Consider the following 18,866-nt stretch of genomic DNA (forward strand, 5'->3'; position numbering starts at 1 on the left):
GCCACGATTTTCCTAGTTTCATCAATCAACACAGATCAAACTTCCTTCTTTCTCAGCCATTGCCTGGCTCATTTTTTTGTTTTTTAGCCTACTGTTCTGGGTTTGATTCTTTGCCATCTTACTGCAGCTGCACAAAAGAAAAAAATCTCAATATTTTTTTTGGTGACCCTTGGGTCTTTTTTTCGGTGCCCTTAGGCTAGGGTCCCATGAGAGGGGCTTGGGCTCTATTTTTGTGGAGCGGGTAGCTCCATGGTAATTTTTTGGCAGGGGTTAAAGGTTTAATTGGAATCTTTTCCTACAAAATTGTAGCTTCGACTTTTTAGCCTTCTCAATTCGAGCAGGTGAAAATGGGGTGGGGCTGAATTTAGGGGCTGAATTTAGCCCTAACAACTTGGCGGATTTTTTCTGCCACATGTCAACAATCTATTATTTATTTAAAAAATTTAATTATGATAGTAATAAAACAACGATATCATTCATTTAAATACTTCAAGTTATATTCATGGGACCACTAGCTTCCAAAAATGTAGGAGCTAAAATTTTAAAGCTGAAAAAAATCAAAAAAATTAATGGGACCATTCACCTTTAAATATTTCTAAAAAAATTCTCAAACCACTCACTCTATTTTTAAGGAAGCCCCCCTCCATGGGTCTCTAGACTTATTTTGTTGTTGCTCGCTTTCTAATTCGAAAAAAAGATAACACAAACAACCCTCGTGATTTTTGGCCCACACCTAGTCTCTCTTTGGTCAATCAAATCGTGTTCTTCGGTTCTTTTAATTCTAACGTGTTTTTTGAGATTTTTTTAGTGTTACACGGGGACTCGCATCCCCTCCCAAACCTCGGAGTACTCGTTCCCAAGACGTCCCCGCACCGGGTACTCACATACCCAAGTATCACCACCTCCACCTTGCCGCGAGTATGGGGACTTGGATTTCTATTTGACTTTTGTTTTTTGAATGTTACTATCGGGTATGTAATATGTTACTATGTTGAATGTTCAATGGTTCTAGTTCATGTTGCAATTTGGCCATGTTCAAGTATTTTAATCTGGTATGTTCTACTGAAACATCATTTCATAACAAGCATTTCAAGTTCTATATGTATATTATACAACACACACTCCTCCCTGCCTCGTCCTCCCCCGCCATCGTCCCCTAGCCGTCCCCCTGCTGTCTCAAAAATGAGGGCCATTTTCCCCTCGTCCCGGAAACTTGTTCTGACGTCTTGTCGTCCCGACATACCCTAGTACTGGGGTAACATTGGATTTTTTCAATCAGTTTTTTCAGAGACTTTTTTGGGGCCTCATTTGTTTCTAGTGAAATCCTAAATCTGATTTTTTATCAGATTTCAATGACTAGGGTTTCCACTCATTTTTTTCACCCTAATTTGTCCACCAATTCTGTGCAGAAGTTAGAAAGTAAAGTAAACAAATATTTAATAAAATATTTGTTGTTATAAACTTGTAAAGTTGGATTTGTAACTTGTAAGATGCATGTGGAAATTATTTTATGCGTAGTTTTTGAGTGGTTCTTTCTCTTTTAGCTAGCTTTGAAGATAAGAGACTACCCCTTGATTCCTGGTAACATTTGTATTTCGTTGACAATGAGGTCTCTCATCTCAAGCTAAGGTGTTATGCTATCAATTCATTTAGTGAGGCCCTCAATAACCTCTCCATTGGTATTTGAGAAGAAAAATCGAGGGCTCTGATAGTGCCCTATTCCATGAATGGGTTGGTGGAGTTGGTTGATCAACTCTTACCGATGATCTCTTAAATGAAATAAATATAAGGTAGTTGCCATTATAATAATTCTTGATAGCCTTTTTGGCCCTAGCAATGGCCTCATAAAGATACCCCATTGGGGTTTTATCCCTATCTTCCGTGTGGAGAACTCTAACAAAGGGCTTTGACACATACAATTAAAAAATACAGAAAGATTAAGGTTACTAATTTGTAATGTAAGATTAAAGGTTAACTTAGCTTTAGTAAGGGCTTAAAACCCTACCCCACAAATGGTTACAACATCTATCATACCTTGCCAGTAAGGAGACCTGTCACAAATAGATGAAATGAGTATGGGTTAGAAGTTCAAAGTCAAACTATAAATTGTAAAATCTAAATTTATAGCAATCAAATAAGAAATAATTACCTGGCTGCAACAAATTGAATGCTGCGAAGGTATCAAAGCTTGCAAATTGATTTTCTTGTAGCACCATGGACCTCCTTGTTCCAAGCCATGCTCTTAAGTGACGGTTGTACACCAAGTTTAGTGCATGGCACAAAAATAATTGCCCAACCTAGATTTTCGGACTACAGGAGCACTAGCAGAAGCAGTAGCACTAGGATGAGAGGGAGGCATGGAAGAACCCTCTCCAACGCAACCTACATATGCAAATGCAGATGTGGATTAATGAGCTAATTCCTCCAATTGCCTCTTCTTTGTTTCCTTTTGTTGGTCAAATGTTTCTAATTGGCCATAACGGAACCAAACTACCTCTATATGTACTTTTGTACATGGCTCTATCATGGCTACATATGCCTACAATATGCTGTTTAAATCTAGCTATGCCACCATGATTAATTTCTTTATAAAATTTACATTTTGTTTGCAGTCTCGTTCTACCAGGAAATTCTTCAATATATCTCCAAGCCTTGACATTTTGACCTTGTCTCTCAGACTTAGGATTAGGTTGAGGATTAGGAGAAGCCATTGGGAAAAAATATTGCTTCTAAAACATGACAATTTTACATACAAATTACCATTTGTCCATTGTGTTATATAAAGTTATAGAAAAAAATCAATATTATACTACATCTCATAGTATACACCATGCCATATCTCAGTAATTTTTTTTCAAAGGTTACATAAGGGATATGTACTATCATGATTTCCAGGGACATCAACCAAATGATATCCATCATGATAGAGGTTAAACAATTGTTAGAATCGTCAACTTACAATAGTAACCACAAGTAAACTTATTGAAAGATCATCACCTCTCAAGAAGTTTTCACGTAATAACTCACATGACTTCCACCATGAACCATATTAGAGGGTGGATTCACCATGAATGTTCCCAAAGGGTGGAACAAGGTTTTCACCTCAAACTTCTCTCTCGCAGAGAAGGATGCATTAAAGTACATCTCAACTAATAACTTATGTTGAGCCTCCCTCTTAGTAAGGGCTCCAGTCATTAACTCCAAGCTTGTCTTGAATAATGTACAAATTTCACTTTGGCAGAAGGCTTGGAGAAAATATCAGTTGTTAGATCTTTAATGATAATGTACAATGAATGAATTGCATTCCATGTATCCATATATGGTTTAGGCATTTACATAAGGGCCTTTCAGTCTACACACATGGAACTTCATCTCGTGATTCATAGTCCTCTGCTCCTACAGTTTCTTGATCACTAGAGAATCCATCTTGACATGGTCTACTCTCTCTGATTCAATATTGTCAGATATTAATTGAGATCCTTAAGTTGCCCCCTCTATTACAGAGAAATGCCTTGTTCATATACTTAAATCATGGAATATATCTTGTTCCAAGAGACCCAACATCAGGCACATGATTTATTAGTTCAATAATCACAACATTGTTTGTAAGAGCAACTTCCTGTACAGAAATGTACTTGTCTATTTCCATAGTAACATGAGTGGATGTAATAAACTGGATTCATCCCCAGGTTTAGCTACACTAGGTTCCCTTCTAACAAGCCAAGTACATGCATCAACTTCTTGACTTTTACCGTTGACTGATGTGTTAGACTCCCTCTGAATGTTATTTCCTCTTTGAAGAAATGTTTTCAGTCATTAACTCAGTCCCACGACTTCAAGCATCAAGTTCTTTTTTATAAATGAGTTCCATCCTGAAATCATATCAGAGAGAGATTACAAATAGTTTGCAGAACTTATCTTGGAGTGAAATATCAGTGCCAGTTGCACACATGATTTTCTAATCAATGTATGAATAAATGAACAGTATGAAATACTTAACTCTTTACACGTATTTCCTCCATTTTCTCTGAGGGCTGAGAGGTCAATTTTCTACATTTTAGAGGAATGCACTACAAGGGTTAACACCTTCATTCTATTCGTCTCATAGACAAGAATGCAATAACAAATCTTCATAAAGATGTGGCTCCCTCTGAACCATCCCTCAGTAAAATCTTTGCCTTGCATCAAAAAATCAGTGACGACATCTTGCAAAATACTCTATTGACTCAACAACGCACATTGCATCTAATGGCCTTAATTTTTCCTTATTGTCTTAGAATATAGTTCCTTTCTTCCTTCAAAAATTCCTGTCTGTCATTGTATAATCAGAAACCACAATGTTCTGTTCAGTGTCTGAATTGGAAAGAGAAATTTGAAACTGTATGACACCACTCCTGGTGTTCTCAATCCGGGTAGGCCCTCTAGTCATATGGCTTGCTTTCTTTTAACACTAAATCCTTTTGAATTTGTCAATCTCACTAAGGGGTAAACGTCCTGTTCATACAACATATGCATTGACGGCAGATAGTAGCTACAGTTGCTTGATCTAATTCTAATAACATGTTTATCCCCAAATTGCAGATTGAACCCCAACAATAATAAGCTCCATTTAAGACTCAGGTTACCATCTGACTTGAGTTGATCAAATGAAGAAATAATTAATGTTGAAGCCTTATTAAAGATTCCATGGTTCATATTCGCATGGGCGTGCCATACATCTCTCAATATGAATTTCATTCAGCCTGCATCCACGATTTACAGGGGAACAAACCGTCACAAACTTGTGCTATTCTCAGAATGATGTTGCTGTTCTCATGGTTCCATAGTCAACGAACATTCCCAGAACTCTTGCCTACGACCTGTCTCAAATGTCCAAACTTTCTACACACTATGGAAACCTTCAATTGATTATATTGTGCATATCTCCAAGTTCCAAAGGTAACAATAACTCAACCTCTATGTTGCACCCAAAGGCTCCGGAATTGGATTTAAATGGTACCACCGACATTTACGCAGCATTCAACCACAACTCTTCAGATATTTGCTTTTAACAGTGATTCTTTCACTGCCCGATGATGATGGTGTTTCCAAAGAAAAATTTGAACCATACAATATTTGCACAAAGAGTAGAACTATTATGTCCAAAAATCCCACACAACAAGTGATATCCCCAAGATAACTTGATAACATAATGAATCGTTTCCATGAAACTCGTAAGTTATTATATGCATTTTTTGGTGGTAAATGAAAACACTTTGTAATCATTGAGAATTCCACGCACAACATAAAAGGTCTTCACCAACTGTTCATGCACCAACATAATATCATTAAGAACAATGCTTCAGCAAAGGTCCCACGCAACTAGCATATTCAGTAATGAAGATCCCACAAAGATATTGACAACACCAATATTACCAGCAGTGGCTAGATAATGCAAAGGTATAGCGAGTCGATCTGATGTAAGTTTATGGTAAAAAAATCTACAAACTTAGGTCTTGCATCTAAATCCCATACACGGATGTCGTGATTTGAATAAAGACTGGCACTCAGTTTTATCATAATCAAAATTACAAGAGTTCATATCAGAATCAATTTCTATTTCCTTCTTTCAGTCATGGTGGATAAGTCTGTATTCTTCCTGGGAACAATACACAGCATAGACTTCTTTATTTTCCTTAATCATGCCAAGGGTAATTGACTGTCTTTGACTATTTCGAATAGAATGCACACATATGACCAAATTCCCTGCGGTTCAAGGTATCTACACCCGCTACATTGTAAAGTCCGATATTCTCCAAAGAATTCGCCTATTGACAACATCTGATATTGCAATCATTTAGGGGTGGAACCAGCATAGTGCCTCAATTAGATAGAATTGTAATACCAGAATTTCCCCTTAGTAAATTATAGAATTTCATGGCTGAATTTCCAGTTTCTTCAACAAGCTTTCTCCATTGACTCCACAATTATATGTTTTCATTCAAATAGCCTCTGCCATATTCTTTCTACTACCTACACCAACTTTGATTTGGCAATGTCCTTTTGTCTTTACTTTCTACGTATGAGATGATATGTATTAACCACCTTATTTGCTTGACTTTGTGGCTTAAACTGAAATTTTAGATGAACGACATATGGTGGTTGTGACAACCGGAAGCTGAGGTAATCAGTGACATCAATATGAGTGTATCTCATCTAGATAAATATGTGTGTTTCTGCTGCACCTAGATAAATGAATACCATGTGCTCTAAATATCTCCAGCAAATGACCTGTTCTGATACCATGTTAAGGTTTGATCAGCTTTATTGGAAATAAAATTTTAATTGTGATTCTCCCGATGTATGTTCAGATTCTATATGATATGTTGCTGCTGTAACTTGTAATAGCAGTTATTGTTTCTGTGTGATTCAAGTTACCCTCTCAATGAATGTATATGATATTAAGAGACATGTCTCTTGTTAATATCTTAACTCACATTAGTTATCACAAATAATATTTTCTCAACATATTATCATGATTATAATATATGATAATACTTAGCTGATAGGCTTTTCCTATGAATTGTCTCATGCTGCTGGCATACAAAATTTTTTCCAATCGGCCGCCATTTTCATCTAACTTTTTTAGATGTTAAAATATTCAAAGTACACCATCTTGTCAAAGAGCCCATATATTGAAACAAACCTACCATTTTTTCGGACATCAATTAATTGCATTAGAATATGTTGCCTTTACAAATTACGAAATCTAACAATTGAACCAAATATAAAATATAATTTATTAATGACTTTAAAAAGAATATAATAATTATAAAATAGTTTTAATTTTTAAGAAATTTTTATTTTTAGTATTTACGATTGTAAGGGAATTTATTATGCTATTGTGCATTGGAAAATAATTTTGTTCATGGAATCATTTCCATATGGGGAATGAAAGAAATTATCAAATTTATTAATTGACTCTGCCTAGAAATGACCATTTTATCAACCAGAGTGATGAGACTAACCTTGCGTCAGGTGAGTCGGCGAGTCAATTTACCTTGGCTGGGTCAAAATGACCCGTGACCCTGATTCGGCGGGTCAATTGGGCTGATTTGCTCGACTCTCTTGACTCGCAGGTCACGATGCCCGTGATCTGGCCACGACTGGGCAAGTTTGGACTCCAAAAATAATAAAATTTTGCAACCATTGGGCAACATTTTTTCCTAAGGATTTGTGAGGTAGTGATTAATGTTGAGAGAGAGTACAATGTATGGGAGTCTTAAACAACCTCCTCATGAAGAAAGTGCACATTATATGAAGGCCATAAAGATCACAATATTCATAAAGTTTAAGAAGAATGGTTACAGATAATGATTTGGGTGTCTACTTACTCCTTGAGCTAGTATGAACTTGTGAACAATGGATCAAATTGGTACCCATCCAATGAAAATTGCCCACGCAAAACAAACTCCATTTTGTAAACAAAATGAAACAAAAGTTTCATGAGATGTTGGATATTAGGGTCATTTACTTTGGATACATGCAATGGGTCTCATTTCTTGTGGTAGCACCCAGTATAAGAATCTTATTTTTAGGTCTAGCTTGGACTACTCAATTGCATGTAGTCATAAGGACCTCTTTTAAGCCTTTTATTGGTTGGAATTTGGACAGCATGGGTTGCAACCTTTAATTGGTTATCAAGCTTTTATCAAATGGTATTGCTCAAGAACACAAACAAAAAATAACTTTTGTGCAAGAGTATGTAAAATAAAATTTTGTATATATGGCCTATAATGGACATCCAACATTTTTGACCAGTGTTCCACGGGGACGGATTTTGGCCATCCCCTGAGTTGTCCCCTTTTTGGCAAATTCGGAAACATCCCCGAAACAGCCAATTTTTTTCGACAGGAAACTTGGAGACCGCCAACAGTATTGGGGACGGTTTTGTCCTCCCCTATCCATCCTTGAAACTGCTGGCCGTCCCCTTTTCTCCAGCTAATCTGCTAAAGGCAAAATGCCCCCAAAAAATCATTTTTTTTTCTATTTTTCGCTGTCCGCACGGCCCCTAGTCGTCTTAAAGACATAATAAAAATATGCAATACATATCTGGTCCATAAAAACACTAACTCGTCTAATCATTTTTAGATTTGACATACTTGCTAAGAGGAAGAAAAAAACATGAGAGTAGTAGCAGTAGTGGGGAAAGATTGTGCTTAGTGAGGAAAGATTGCATTTAGTATTTTCTAACTATTTTAGTTGGACTTCTCTTTATTTCATTCTGATTTCAGCATGATACTTGGAGCTGGCATTTTGATTTTTGCTATATATGTATGTAATATTGTTATAATGGAAGTACTTAATATTTGCCATTTTATAATATTCCATATATTGATCTTCTAAAATGTCTATGGTGAATGATTTATCAATGTTGTGATATGCATATTTGAATTCTGTGGCTATATATAAAAAAATCCCCTATGTTTTTAATTGCCGTCCCTTGAGGTCTCGTCTCCTAAATTTTGGCTTCGACCCGTACCCATACTGGAAACATGTCCTCGTCCCCTAAAATGTCCCCGTCCCAAAAACTCCGTGGAGCATAGTAATTTAGACCATTGCCATCACCGGTTGGAAAAGTTTGCCCTAGAACAAGTGGAGCTATTTTTGGAATATACAATTAATGCCAAGCCTGTGCACATCATGTTTATTACATTCATGTATGCTTCTTTGTTTACAATTGGATTCCACATCGACACAAATTTTTGTTGACTAAATTATGAAATATAGTTTGGAACTAGGAAATTATACCACATAGAGTGTTTATCAAGTTTAGAGAGTTATGCCTCCTAGATAGTTACATCATTTATAAATTACTCCAATCATGTTTGCTATTTCCTTCAGCTACTATTTAGTAATTTACCTTTGTACTTATGTAATCGATGTATGTGATCAAATTACCGTCTATTTCATGATGTACTTGTCTTTAAGCTTTATTCAATAATGGGTGCACAGAATGTTCTTTAAATCCTAAAAAATCTCTAAATTTTAAGGGTTTTGTCACTTTGTTGAGTCATGGGCGAGTCCGAGCCGGGTCACGAGTCGAGTTACTTGATGGAGCTCTGATTTTTTGCAAAAAATTGAGCCTTCATTTGCGATTTGATGTTGGAGTTTTCATAAAACGTTGTTGTTGATGTTGAGAGTATAAGAAAAACCAATAATAAATGCAACTTCTTTTCTATAGGAGTAAATAGACAACAATGTGTGGTAGCAGATTGACTATGTGTTATAATAGCAGTGACTGTTTTAGATAGCAGAAATCCTGATGGTCAAATTCTTTGATGGCCCACATAGAACATAATGCCGAGTAAAATGATTCAGCCTGAAGCAATAAAAGAAAAATATAAATTAGACTCAATGATAAAGAGTTTACAAATAGTTACGTCAAAGTATTAATGGAAAGCATTGACAGTAGCACGATGCATACTTAACAAGGAATACTTAAACATATACTCAAAAGATACAGGTATCGAATGGACTGCAACAATAATATGAGGCTTGGATAAGACAAAATTAGAAAAGACAAATTTAGTTTGTCCTATTTAAAGATAAAAGAAAGTTCCATGAGTGATAGAGATACTAGTTTGTATCGGAAATAAAATCACATAAGACAAATTAGAATAAAGACAAAATATTAGGTAAAGACAAACTGTGTCTACTATGATTTAATATCAGTAAATAGACAGCTACCGATAATGTATGAAGTGATAATAAATAGAAATAAATAAGAGGCTAAAAACGCCACATCATGCAAAGAAACAAATTTATATGCGATTTGTTTGAAGACAATGATAAATAAAAGAAGACAAATTCAATCCATATTTGATAGTAGAGACAAACGATGATATAAGGGTTGAATGTGGTTGAGAATCGAACATTTCTAAAGAAAGGTTCGTCCAATACAAAGAAGTCAATATACGGCTACACAAACATAATAAACAAATTCAATGAATCACTGTTGCCATCAATCATTAAAAGATTGATTTGTCTTACACATGAGCAGCAGTTGAAAAATATTTTAAAGTAAAAACATTATTTTGAAAGGCCTGATAATCAATACTTAGCCCTCAGATGATGTCAGAATCGTTTGGAAATACTGGCATCGGGAGTTTGAAGAATGTTCTATGAAATAACACAATTTAAATATAAAGCATGGTGTGCCTGAGTTAATTGAAGCCTCGAAGCCTCCTGAAAGAAGCTTAGTTTGCTAAAATATCTTAAAGATGGTTTTGATCAAGAAAAGGTGCGATTAAATAATTGAAGAAGTGCAAAACTTTGAAAGATAGGTTTTCGCTAGAAGTCACATCATTTGAATATGAGGAATATAAATAGAAGATGTATTTCTAAGCAATCAAACATTCAAAAAAAAAATTTGATATTTTGAAGAAGTATTTTATATTATTTTTTATGGAGGGATAAGGAGTTTAATATGACTTCGTAATATAAATTCCATTATTTTATTTTTATAATAAAATAAAATGTCTTTTGTTTATTATTAAATGACACAGAGATTTAAACTGCAGATGAATAGTCCTTTGTAATTATTTTTGGGAATTCTGTATACAATTCAAATATCAGAGAAGTGGACACCATCATTTAGCATCTTGAATGTGATCATCACAAATATTGTGAAATATATAGTTGTTTCCGTATTTGTGTCCAGTTTGTCTCCATACCAAAGGAGTTAAAATTCAATCTAGACTAATTTAAGATTGCGTAATATTTGGTTTGTTGCATCTTGATTGTTTAATTGTTGGCAGTATAGGTGCTTAAGAACTTTATGAAGTTGTACGTGAAAATTCACTGAAGTTGACTCTATTGCCCCGATGAGCAGAGGCATTGGTCTTTTTATTATTGAACCATTATCTAGCATCTGGTTTTCATTTTAATTGAGTTCGAAGACCTTGCCAGCTGAAGAACTCCAGAAGTTCAAATTCGCTATAGAAAAGCCTTGAACTAGACAGTCAGTATTTGAGGTGAAGGTTTACCTGCTTGGGTGTAGCGGAGCCTGAAGTGCAGGGGAATCGAGAAGTATTCCCGTTCGTTGGCCAGAATTGATTGAGAAGTCCTATCGGAAAAGTGGTAGGCTCTTGGATTTCCAATCCGCAATTTTGGGAACCAACATTACCCTTGCTAAGTCAGGGTCGGGTCGAAGTCTCGTTACTTTGTTATCGACAAGATTTTCACAATTGTAGAGGATATATTATTAATTAAAAATTTAGGATTTATAAAATTTATAATCTATTCATGACTTTAAAATTATATAGTAATTATAAAATGGTTTTAATTTTTAAGAAATAATAATATTAAAATAAAAAAATTAGGATATTTATAAAATTTCAATAGTATTATATATTATATTTTTTAAAATAATATTATAATTATAGTTATGTATAATGTAAATCTATTTTTATGTTGATAATGATTTGAATTCTAATCTATATGTAATTCTAATTTTTTAATAAATATTTTAATTGATATTTAGGGTATCAAAAGATAGATGTTTTTAGATTATGTAGTATTGGAGCAAAGACAAAAAATAAATATAAAAGGGAAAGTTTAAACAACACCTAATTCAATAGTCAAATAATCAATAATAATTTTATATACTGTGTTTTTTGGTTAGTAATAATATATAGTTTATTGATATTAGATAAACAAGGATTTCGCACAAAAAGGCCCAATTACATCTATTATAGGCCCATCATTCAAATCTAAACACTAATTTTACTAACAAAAAAGCCTTATAAATTGGCTATACAAAGAACCGCTAAACTTTACATCATATAAAATACTTGCTTTTACCGCTATTCGCCTACAATCATGCTGACATCAACTTCTCGAACCTCCCACTTTGTGATTTGTAGAAACACAAAAAATCTTCATGTTTGATCCTCCCCCCTGAAGAGCCACCTTCAACTGGGTTGTTTTCTGGATTCTTCATCTGTCACACCCTTAGTCCATCCATCCCATTGAGCCAAAAACTACCCATCAACTACTTCGGTCTATTCGCTTCATCCCATATTACTGTTTTTTGATCATCAAAACATGTTCCTAAAACCCCAAAAACATTCATGTTTGCCAACTTCTTGGACACCCTTACCATAAGACAAAATTCACAAAAAATTTAGCATAGGCCTCACATTGCAATGGGGAAAATTTACTCTTACTATCATTCTTTGCCGACGAAGTCTTGTAGACCGATGACAACGACGAGGATGCACTACAACAAACCCCCACACTCTTCTCCCCTGCCTTTCTTGGAAAGACTGAATCCCATCAACCAACGTTTGCCATTCCACCATTATCTTTTCTTTGTAAGCTTCCCTATCCACACACAAAGGCCACCAAAGGAAACCAAAGTTTCCCACCTCTTCCCCTTCTGCCTCCATTTCATAACATTCGCTATAATCAAAACCATGCCTTGGCCGTGCCCATTCCAAAATCGAGTTCACACCCACTATCAAATCCTTAGGAAACATAGATTCCATTACCCCCTTCACCTTGTCTTCCGTTGAATCCAGCTCCAACCCCCATGCCATTATCATCGCTTCAATATCCACATTAATCTTCCAATGGTGAGTGGAATTTTGGAACAATTCCCCCAAAGTTCCCTTAATAGCATTAATCACTTCTTGCGATGGACAAAGAAGCAACAGTTTGAGGCGTTGATCCTCCACCGTGCCAAATAGGGCTTTTTGTTGTTTCTTCTTTTTGGAAGTGAAGGGAGCCTCCATCCTTACCCTTTTCCTTTCGCTCTCCTTTACAATATTCATAGCTTACTACTTACAAAAACTTGCATTTACAAGAAAAACTTTCCTCTATAAAACATCGGTTTCCACCTCATTCCATCAAATCCGCACGCCTGAGGAATTAAGACACATTAAATTGCCCTTACAAAAGCTTGCGACCCCGCAATCGAGAAAAATCTTCACTCGAGCTAAAATTTGCCTTTATTATAAAGCCGCTCCAAACAATGATTATCGCTGCCATAATTCAAATTGACAATCATCTTCCTCTTTAAAGTTTGCAGCCCATTTAGATAGCATGTTTGGCTCGCCATTTCCTTCCCTAAAAACATGGTTTACTTTAAAGTCAGTCAGGCTATCTAATTCCTTTCTAATGACAACTACATAATCTTCAAGATGCCATGCTGAAATCCTATTCCTTCTAATTGCTTCGATCATTACAAACAGATCTCCCTCCAGATGCACCTTTTGTCCTCCAACCTTCTTTGCACATTGAATTGCCAAAAAGCTGCTTGAAACTCAACACAATTATTAGTTCCTTCTAATAATCTATTACCCCCAAAGGCCAAAGTTTCCCCATCCCTATTTCTTACAATGAAGCTTGCTCTAGACGACCCTGGATTCCATTTTGCCGCCTGTCAAAATTTTCCTTCACCCAACCATCCTTTGGGGCTTGCCATTGGGTTCGCCTCCCTGCTTCTGCCTTATCCTTATCCGTACATCCTAGCCTTTTGATCTTAATCCCCGACCACAACCACTTAATAGCACTGTCACCTTTCGAAAAACCACACCGCTTTAACTCCTTCTCGAAGACCACAACACTCATAACTTCCTTTATAGCATTATCAATGCGCCACATTAACCTTTCCAAAGATTTAAATTTTTTCTTGTAAAATTTGCCTATTCCTCTTCTTCCAAATCTCGCAAATTACAATTGAAGGGCAAACCATCCATACAATGGCCAACATATCACCTTGTCTCAACGGGGCCAAGAAATAAAGAAATCCAATACAATGGACATCCACGGTCCCTGCCATCCCAACGTATTTTGCACCATTTTCCAGCAGGTTGAAGCCATTTCAGAATTCAGCAACAAATAATCCACAAATTCTTCCTCATTACACATAACACACATAGACAGTCCATGAAAGCCTAACCTTTTCCATCTTTCCCCTATTAGTATTCGGCCTTGTACTGCCAACCTCACAAAGGACCTAGCCTTTGGTACACAATCTTTATGTTAGCACAAGTCTCCTGCCTCAAATGGAGCCATAACTCTTTGAGCCAATAAATCATAACACAACTTTACCAAGTACTCTCTTGAAGTAGAAGCACACCATCTCACTTTATCCTCTTCCTCAATTAAACACACCTTCCTTGAAGAAAATAAAGTCTTCAAAGAAGCTTGCTGCTGATTAGTTAGTTCCTCCACCCTCTAGCCCTTCCATTTCCATTCCTTCCCCAGGGGGACCTTGTTATTCCTGCATATAACTTCTAACCTTCTTTCCCCATTTCTCACACAAAAACCTCTTCTACTCAAAATCCTGACATTCCTCATTTAGTGCCCTATAACCATTCCATGAATCATCCCAAAAGTTTGTTTTCCTTCCATCACCAATCCTCCAAGACACATGATCAAAAATTACATTCCTATAGGAGACAATAAAATACCAAATAGCCAACCCATTTATTGGATTTTGAATTGTAAGGATCCTTTCCTCATCATTTGAGTCCAAATATTTAGCCCTTAAAATCTTTATCAATAATTGCTTTGGATTCCAATAGATTTGCCAAACTAATTTTGCACCCAAAGCAAGATTCATGAGATTCCAGTCCCGCAACCTAGCACCCCCAAACTTTTTAGGTTGACAAATTTTATCCCAACTAAGCAAAGGAATCTTATCATTTTCCTCCGGCCCATTCCAAAAAAATTTCACATTTGCTGCTCAATAACTTTAACAACCTTCTTTGGGATATTCAAACACATCATCGAAAAAATAGGGATTGTAGACACAACAAATCTTAATATCAAAATTCGTCCTGCTAATGTTAACCATCTTCCTTTCCACTCTTCCATCTTTTTCACACATTTCTCCACCAGACCTTTCCAAAATTGAGACTTGTTCCTCCCTTGAAACAATGGGATCCCAAGAAAACGACTTGGCAAAGCACTATGTTTAATATTTAAAATCTTACATATAACTCTTTGTTTACTGAGAGGGGTGTTGAAGAAGAAAACTTGCCCTGATGCTTTGCCATATAAATCTAGGGTTTGTTTCATTACTCTAGCCTCCCTTTTCTATTTGCTTCCCTAGTCAGAAAGGTGTCATCTACAAATTGTAAATGAGAAACAACCTCAACCCCCTCGGCAACCTTCACACCTTTTCGTCGCCCATCCCTTCTTTTCCTAGCAATCAGTCTTCCCAACACCTCTGCAAGAATAATAAAGAGAAAAGGAGAGAGGGGATCCCCTTGTCTTAAACCCTTTCCTAATTCAAAAAAACCTTGAGGACTTCCATTGACTAACACTGAAAAGCATGTAAAAGAGATGCAACTATTCACCCATTTAATCTATCTAGGTTTCGAAACCAAATTTTTCCAAAACCTTCAGCAAAAAATCCCTATCAACTTCATCATAAGCTATCTTAATATCAAGTTTCACCATCATTTTACCCAACTTTTTTAGCCTAACGGAGTGAATCATTTCCTGAGCTATGATTACTTCTCCATAGAGATCACCATGATGTCATGTACTATTGTTAATTGATTATTTGATATTTACTAATTTAAATATAGCTAAGACTATTGTTAATGCTTAAGAATTCTATACAACTATTTGTTCAGTACCCTCTTTAGAAATTGAAGGAGCATATACAATTTGGAGATTTCTAGATTACTATTAATTTTGAATTAGCTACCTTTCCACTCTGGCTAGTCCTTGGACAATATTTTTCTTGATATAATGTACTATGCTGCATAATACTGGACATCCTTTCAACTAACATTGTTACAACGTACTACTTATACTGTAAAGTTGCAAACTACAAGTTTTTATCACAATTTTTTACAATATATCACTATCGGCTAACCCATTGTACCTCATCTGGTGCAAGCGCTAGTTTATACATACATATATACATATATATGTATATATGTACACACACAATGATAATATATAATACTAATGCTCCATGGTAATAATAGTGAAGGGTAAATATCAAATGTTTAAGGCCGATAGGCCATTCAAACATTTTATTTCATCGATTGGAATCATCCGATCGAAGCTACAATCATTAAGACAAATTTAATAGTGTATGTGATGTGTTCGCAGAGTACATGGTCATAAATAGGTTTAAGGATTTTGTTCCTGGGCAGAGATTTCATGATATAATCTGAAATCATGCAACAATCAGCAGCCTGGAATCAATGCTGGTTTCATTATCCACGGGCTCACAAACTTGGGGGAACTATTGATTTTTGATGAAGGAGGTGAAAGAAAATGGCCTCGGGCTAGTTTCTTGTTTTCTTTGCTGACTTGGGATTCTTTGTTATTCAGTGCAAGTGTCCTCAAATTTTCCATCAATGGTGCAAACAACAGATAAAATGTCAAACTGATTAAGTGAAACAGATGCGGGGTAAATTAAGGAAGCAAGGAAAAGGAGCATTGCAATTTGAAAAGATCAAATGCTGAGGGTGGAAACACTTTCAACCAGTCAACGTTGTCAGCATTCAAAATATTTATCTGTTTTTTCTTGTTTTCCAATTTGGTTCCTATACCTTCACACTCCTTGTTCATTTTTTTGCTTCTTGATGTGGCCATTCTCTGCGTGTTTGGTTTATGTTTTTCTAATGGGTCTGCCCATAGTTGAATCAAACTATGGTGTGAATCATTATTGGCATCTCGATTCTTCTTGGATGCTCTTGATTGGATGGCTTGGATTCTCATGTTCTTTGACAAATATCATCCAAAAGTCAAAACTGCAAAAGATTGCTTTCCAATCAAGAACCTGGCAGTGTAAATAATGTGCTCATTAAAACGTGAATGCTGCAATCAATGTAGCAGCTCTATACAACTCTATGTATCCTGCCTAGCAAATTTTAACCAAGTCATATATACAATTGAGTTCGCTAATGATTTGCAACCACCTTTGACCTCAGAATTCCATATTAGGTACACATGTATCCTAATAATCTAGATAGAAAAACAAACCATTTTATAATCATATAGAAAAATAAAATTAATTTGTTAGGTTATTACTATGATTAAATGTTTAGGACCCAGGACATTACTTCGTATTCCTCCGATGCTCATTTCCTCTCGACATCCACTAGAATATCTTATCTCAAGAATATAGTTTCCAGGATATTTTTCTATCTATTTAGACATTGTTGAAGAAGTCTTAGTTACATTCCCATTCACAAAAAGTGAATAGTGAGTTATGATTTAGAAATGTTTTTAGGGCTTAAAAAATTATTGTATCATTATTAGTAAATGATTCCACCAGTTTTATTCTTAATGATTGTAAGAATAGGCACTCATTTCCTCCCTGGGCATGATAGCGTGTAAATATCCAATACCCTATGGGTAAAGAGTGTTCAGTAAACTCAGAATAACAGTCCATTTTCAGAAGGAGAATCTACTTTATTGTGGACATATCACTTGTTATCAGCTACACATATTTTTTTGCATAGTGTGTAAAAAGAGATTTACATCAATGGTCAACTATTATAAGATACATTTTTAAGGCAACGATGTTTCTTAAGAGGCTGTAGAAGCTGTTGGAAGTGGTTAATTTAGTATTCTTTATTAAGCTAAAAACGTTTTGACTTTTGGAAGTTACCAAAAATATCCTGAGGATAATCTTAGAGTAGTGATTTTGGTTATAACTTATTACTCATTCTTTTATTCTTAATTTGGCTTAAGGTTTCTAACATTTGTTGAATATTTTGAATATTCTATTGGTTATCTATTTACAGTTTACTTTATAACTGAGGAAGATGGAATTTGGATTTAATGTTCATAACTTATGATAGTTGCAGCTTAGACATTCTTTGGATATGCTCTATGTTATTTAGAAATATGAATTTTTTGTTTAGTATATATATTTTTCAAATGATTAGGTAGCTTATCCACTTGATAACCGGATTTTGTATAAAATCTTGAGTAGTATGAGATTTTGATTTTGCTATTTATTCATCCTGCATATGAAGTTCTGAAAATATGAGTAATTTATTGATTCATCTTTTTAGTAACTTCTGTCTGGATGGCAATGGGCAGAAACATGCTACAATCTCTGTTGATTCCTGATAATCAATAGCAATTAACGGTTTGACATGGATTTTTTCATTTACATCCAGATATGTTGCCCTTAATATGCTTATGAAGGCAGTCGCTGTGGATTTTCAAGCAGTACAAAGGCATCGAGCTACCATCCTAGAATGTGTTAAGGTGATTGGATATAACTTTTAGCCAATGCTTTTTCTTATTTTATTTACAACTTCTGCGAATGAAGTTTATTGTACTTATTTAACCAATTCTTTTTCTTATCTTATTTTGAATGTACACAAAATAAGACTATTGTATTTATGACTAGCATGATATATACCAAGGAGGATATGATTTCATTCAATACCTTGAGGAAGCCAGCTTGTTTTCCTTACCTTCCAAAGTAATCTTCTTTTAAGGGGTCTGAATGATTGTACACTTCAAGAATCATAATTCGTTGCATGTGTGCCCTGTTATTGAGCAGGGTAGATAATAAGGAAAATGGTTTGCTTCTGGTATGACCAACTCCCCATTCAATGTATTCAACTTAGAAGCCACATAGGCCACTTAATTAACACAAGTCGACATAGAAGCCACATAGACGTCACTTTGGGGGATTTGACCATGGATCTCCAACATGAGAGCCTTATGACCTTGCTGTTTAAGCACGATCCCGTTGACAGTTTGCTTCTTGTCTTTTCCTACTGGCATTTTATCATTTTTTTCGATGTTTGAAGTAGATAGCACCATAGCTGAAGAAATCATGAAACTCACGGATATTCACCTAATTACTTGTCTATAAGTTTTTCCCT

At 35.4% G+C, this 18,866-nt stretch overlaps 1 protein-coding gene across 4 annotated transcripts in view; it reads left to right on the top strand.

The window, feature by feature from the left end:
• LOC149559441 (AP-1 complex subunit gamma-2-like) overlaps nucleotides 1–18,866 on the top strand; it is a 110,852-nt gene that overhangs the window by 26,388 nt on the left and 65,598 nt on the right. For all 4 annotated transcript variants that reach the window (XR_016365154.1, XR_016365153.1, XM_089833340.1 and 1 more), the window contains one exon: nucleotides 18,147–18,237. Coding sequence is in view for 2 of the 4 variants with exons in the window: in XM_089833340.1 (XP_089689466.1) it covers nucleotides 18,147–18,237 (91 nt within the window). In the remaining 2 variants the exon portion in view is untranslated. The remainder of the gene's footprint in view (nucleotides 1–18,146; nucleotides 18,238–18,866) is intronic.

Source organism: Cupressus sempervirens, chromosome 5, assembly GCF_028749045.1.
Source record: "Cupressus sempervirens isolate cs-2001-9-10 chromosome 5, ASM2874904v1, whole genome shotgun sequence".
Taxonomy (NCBI): domain Eukaryota; kingdom Viridiplantae; phylum Streptophyta; class Pinopsida; order Cupressales; family Cupressaceae; genus Cupressus; species Cupressus sempervirens.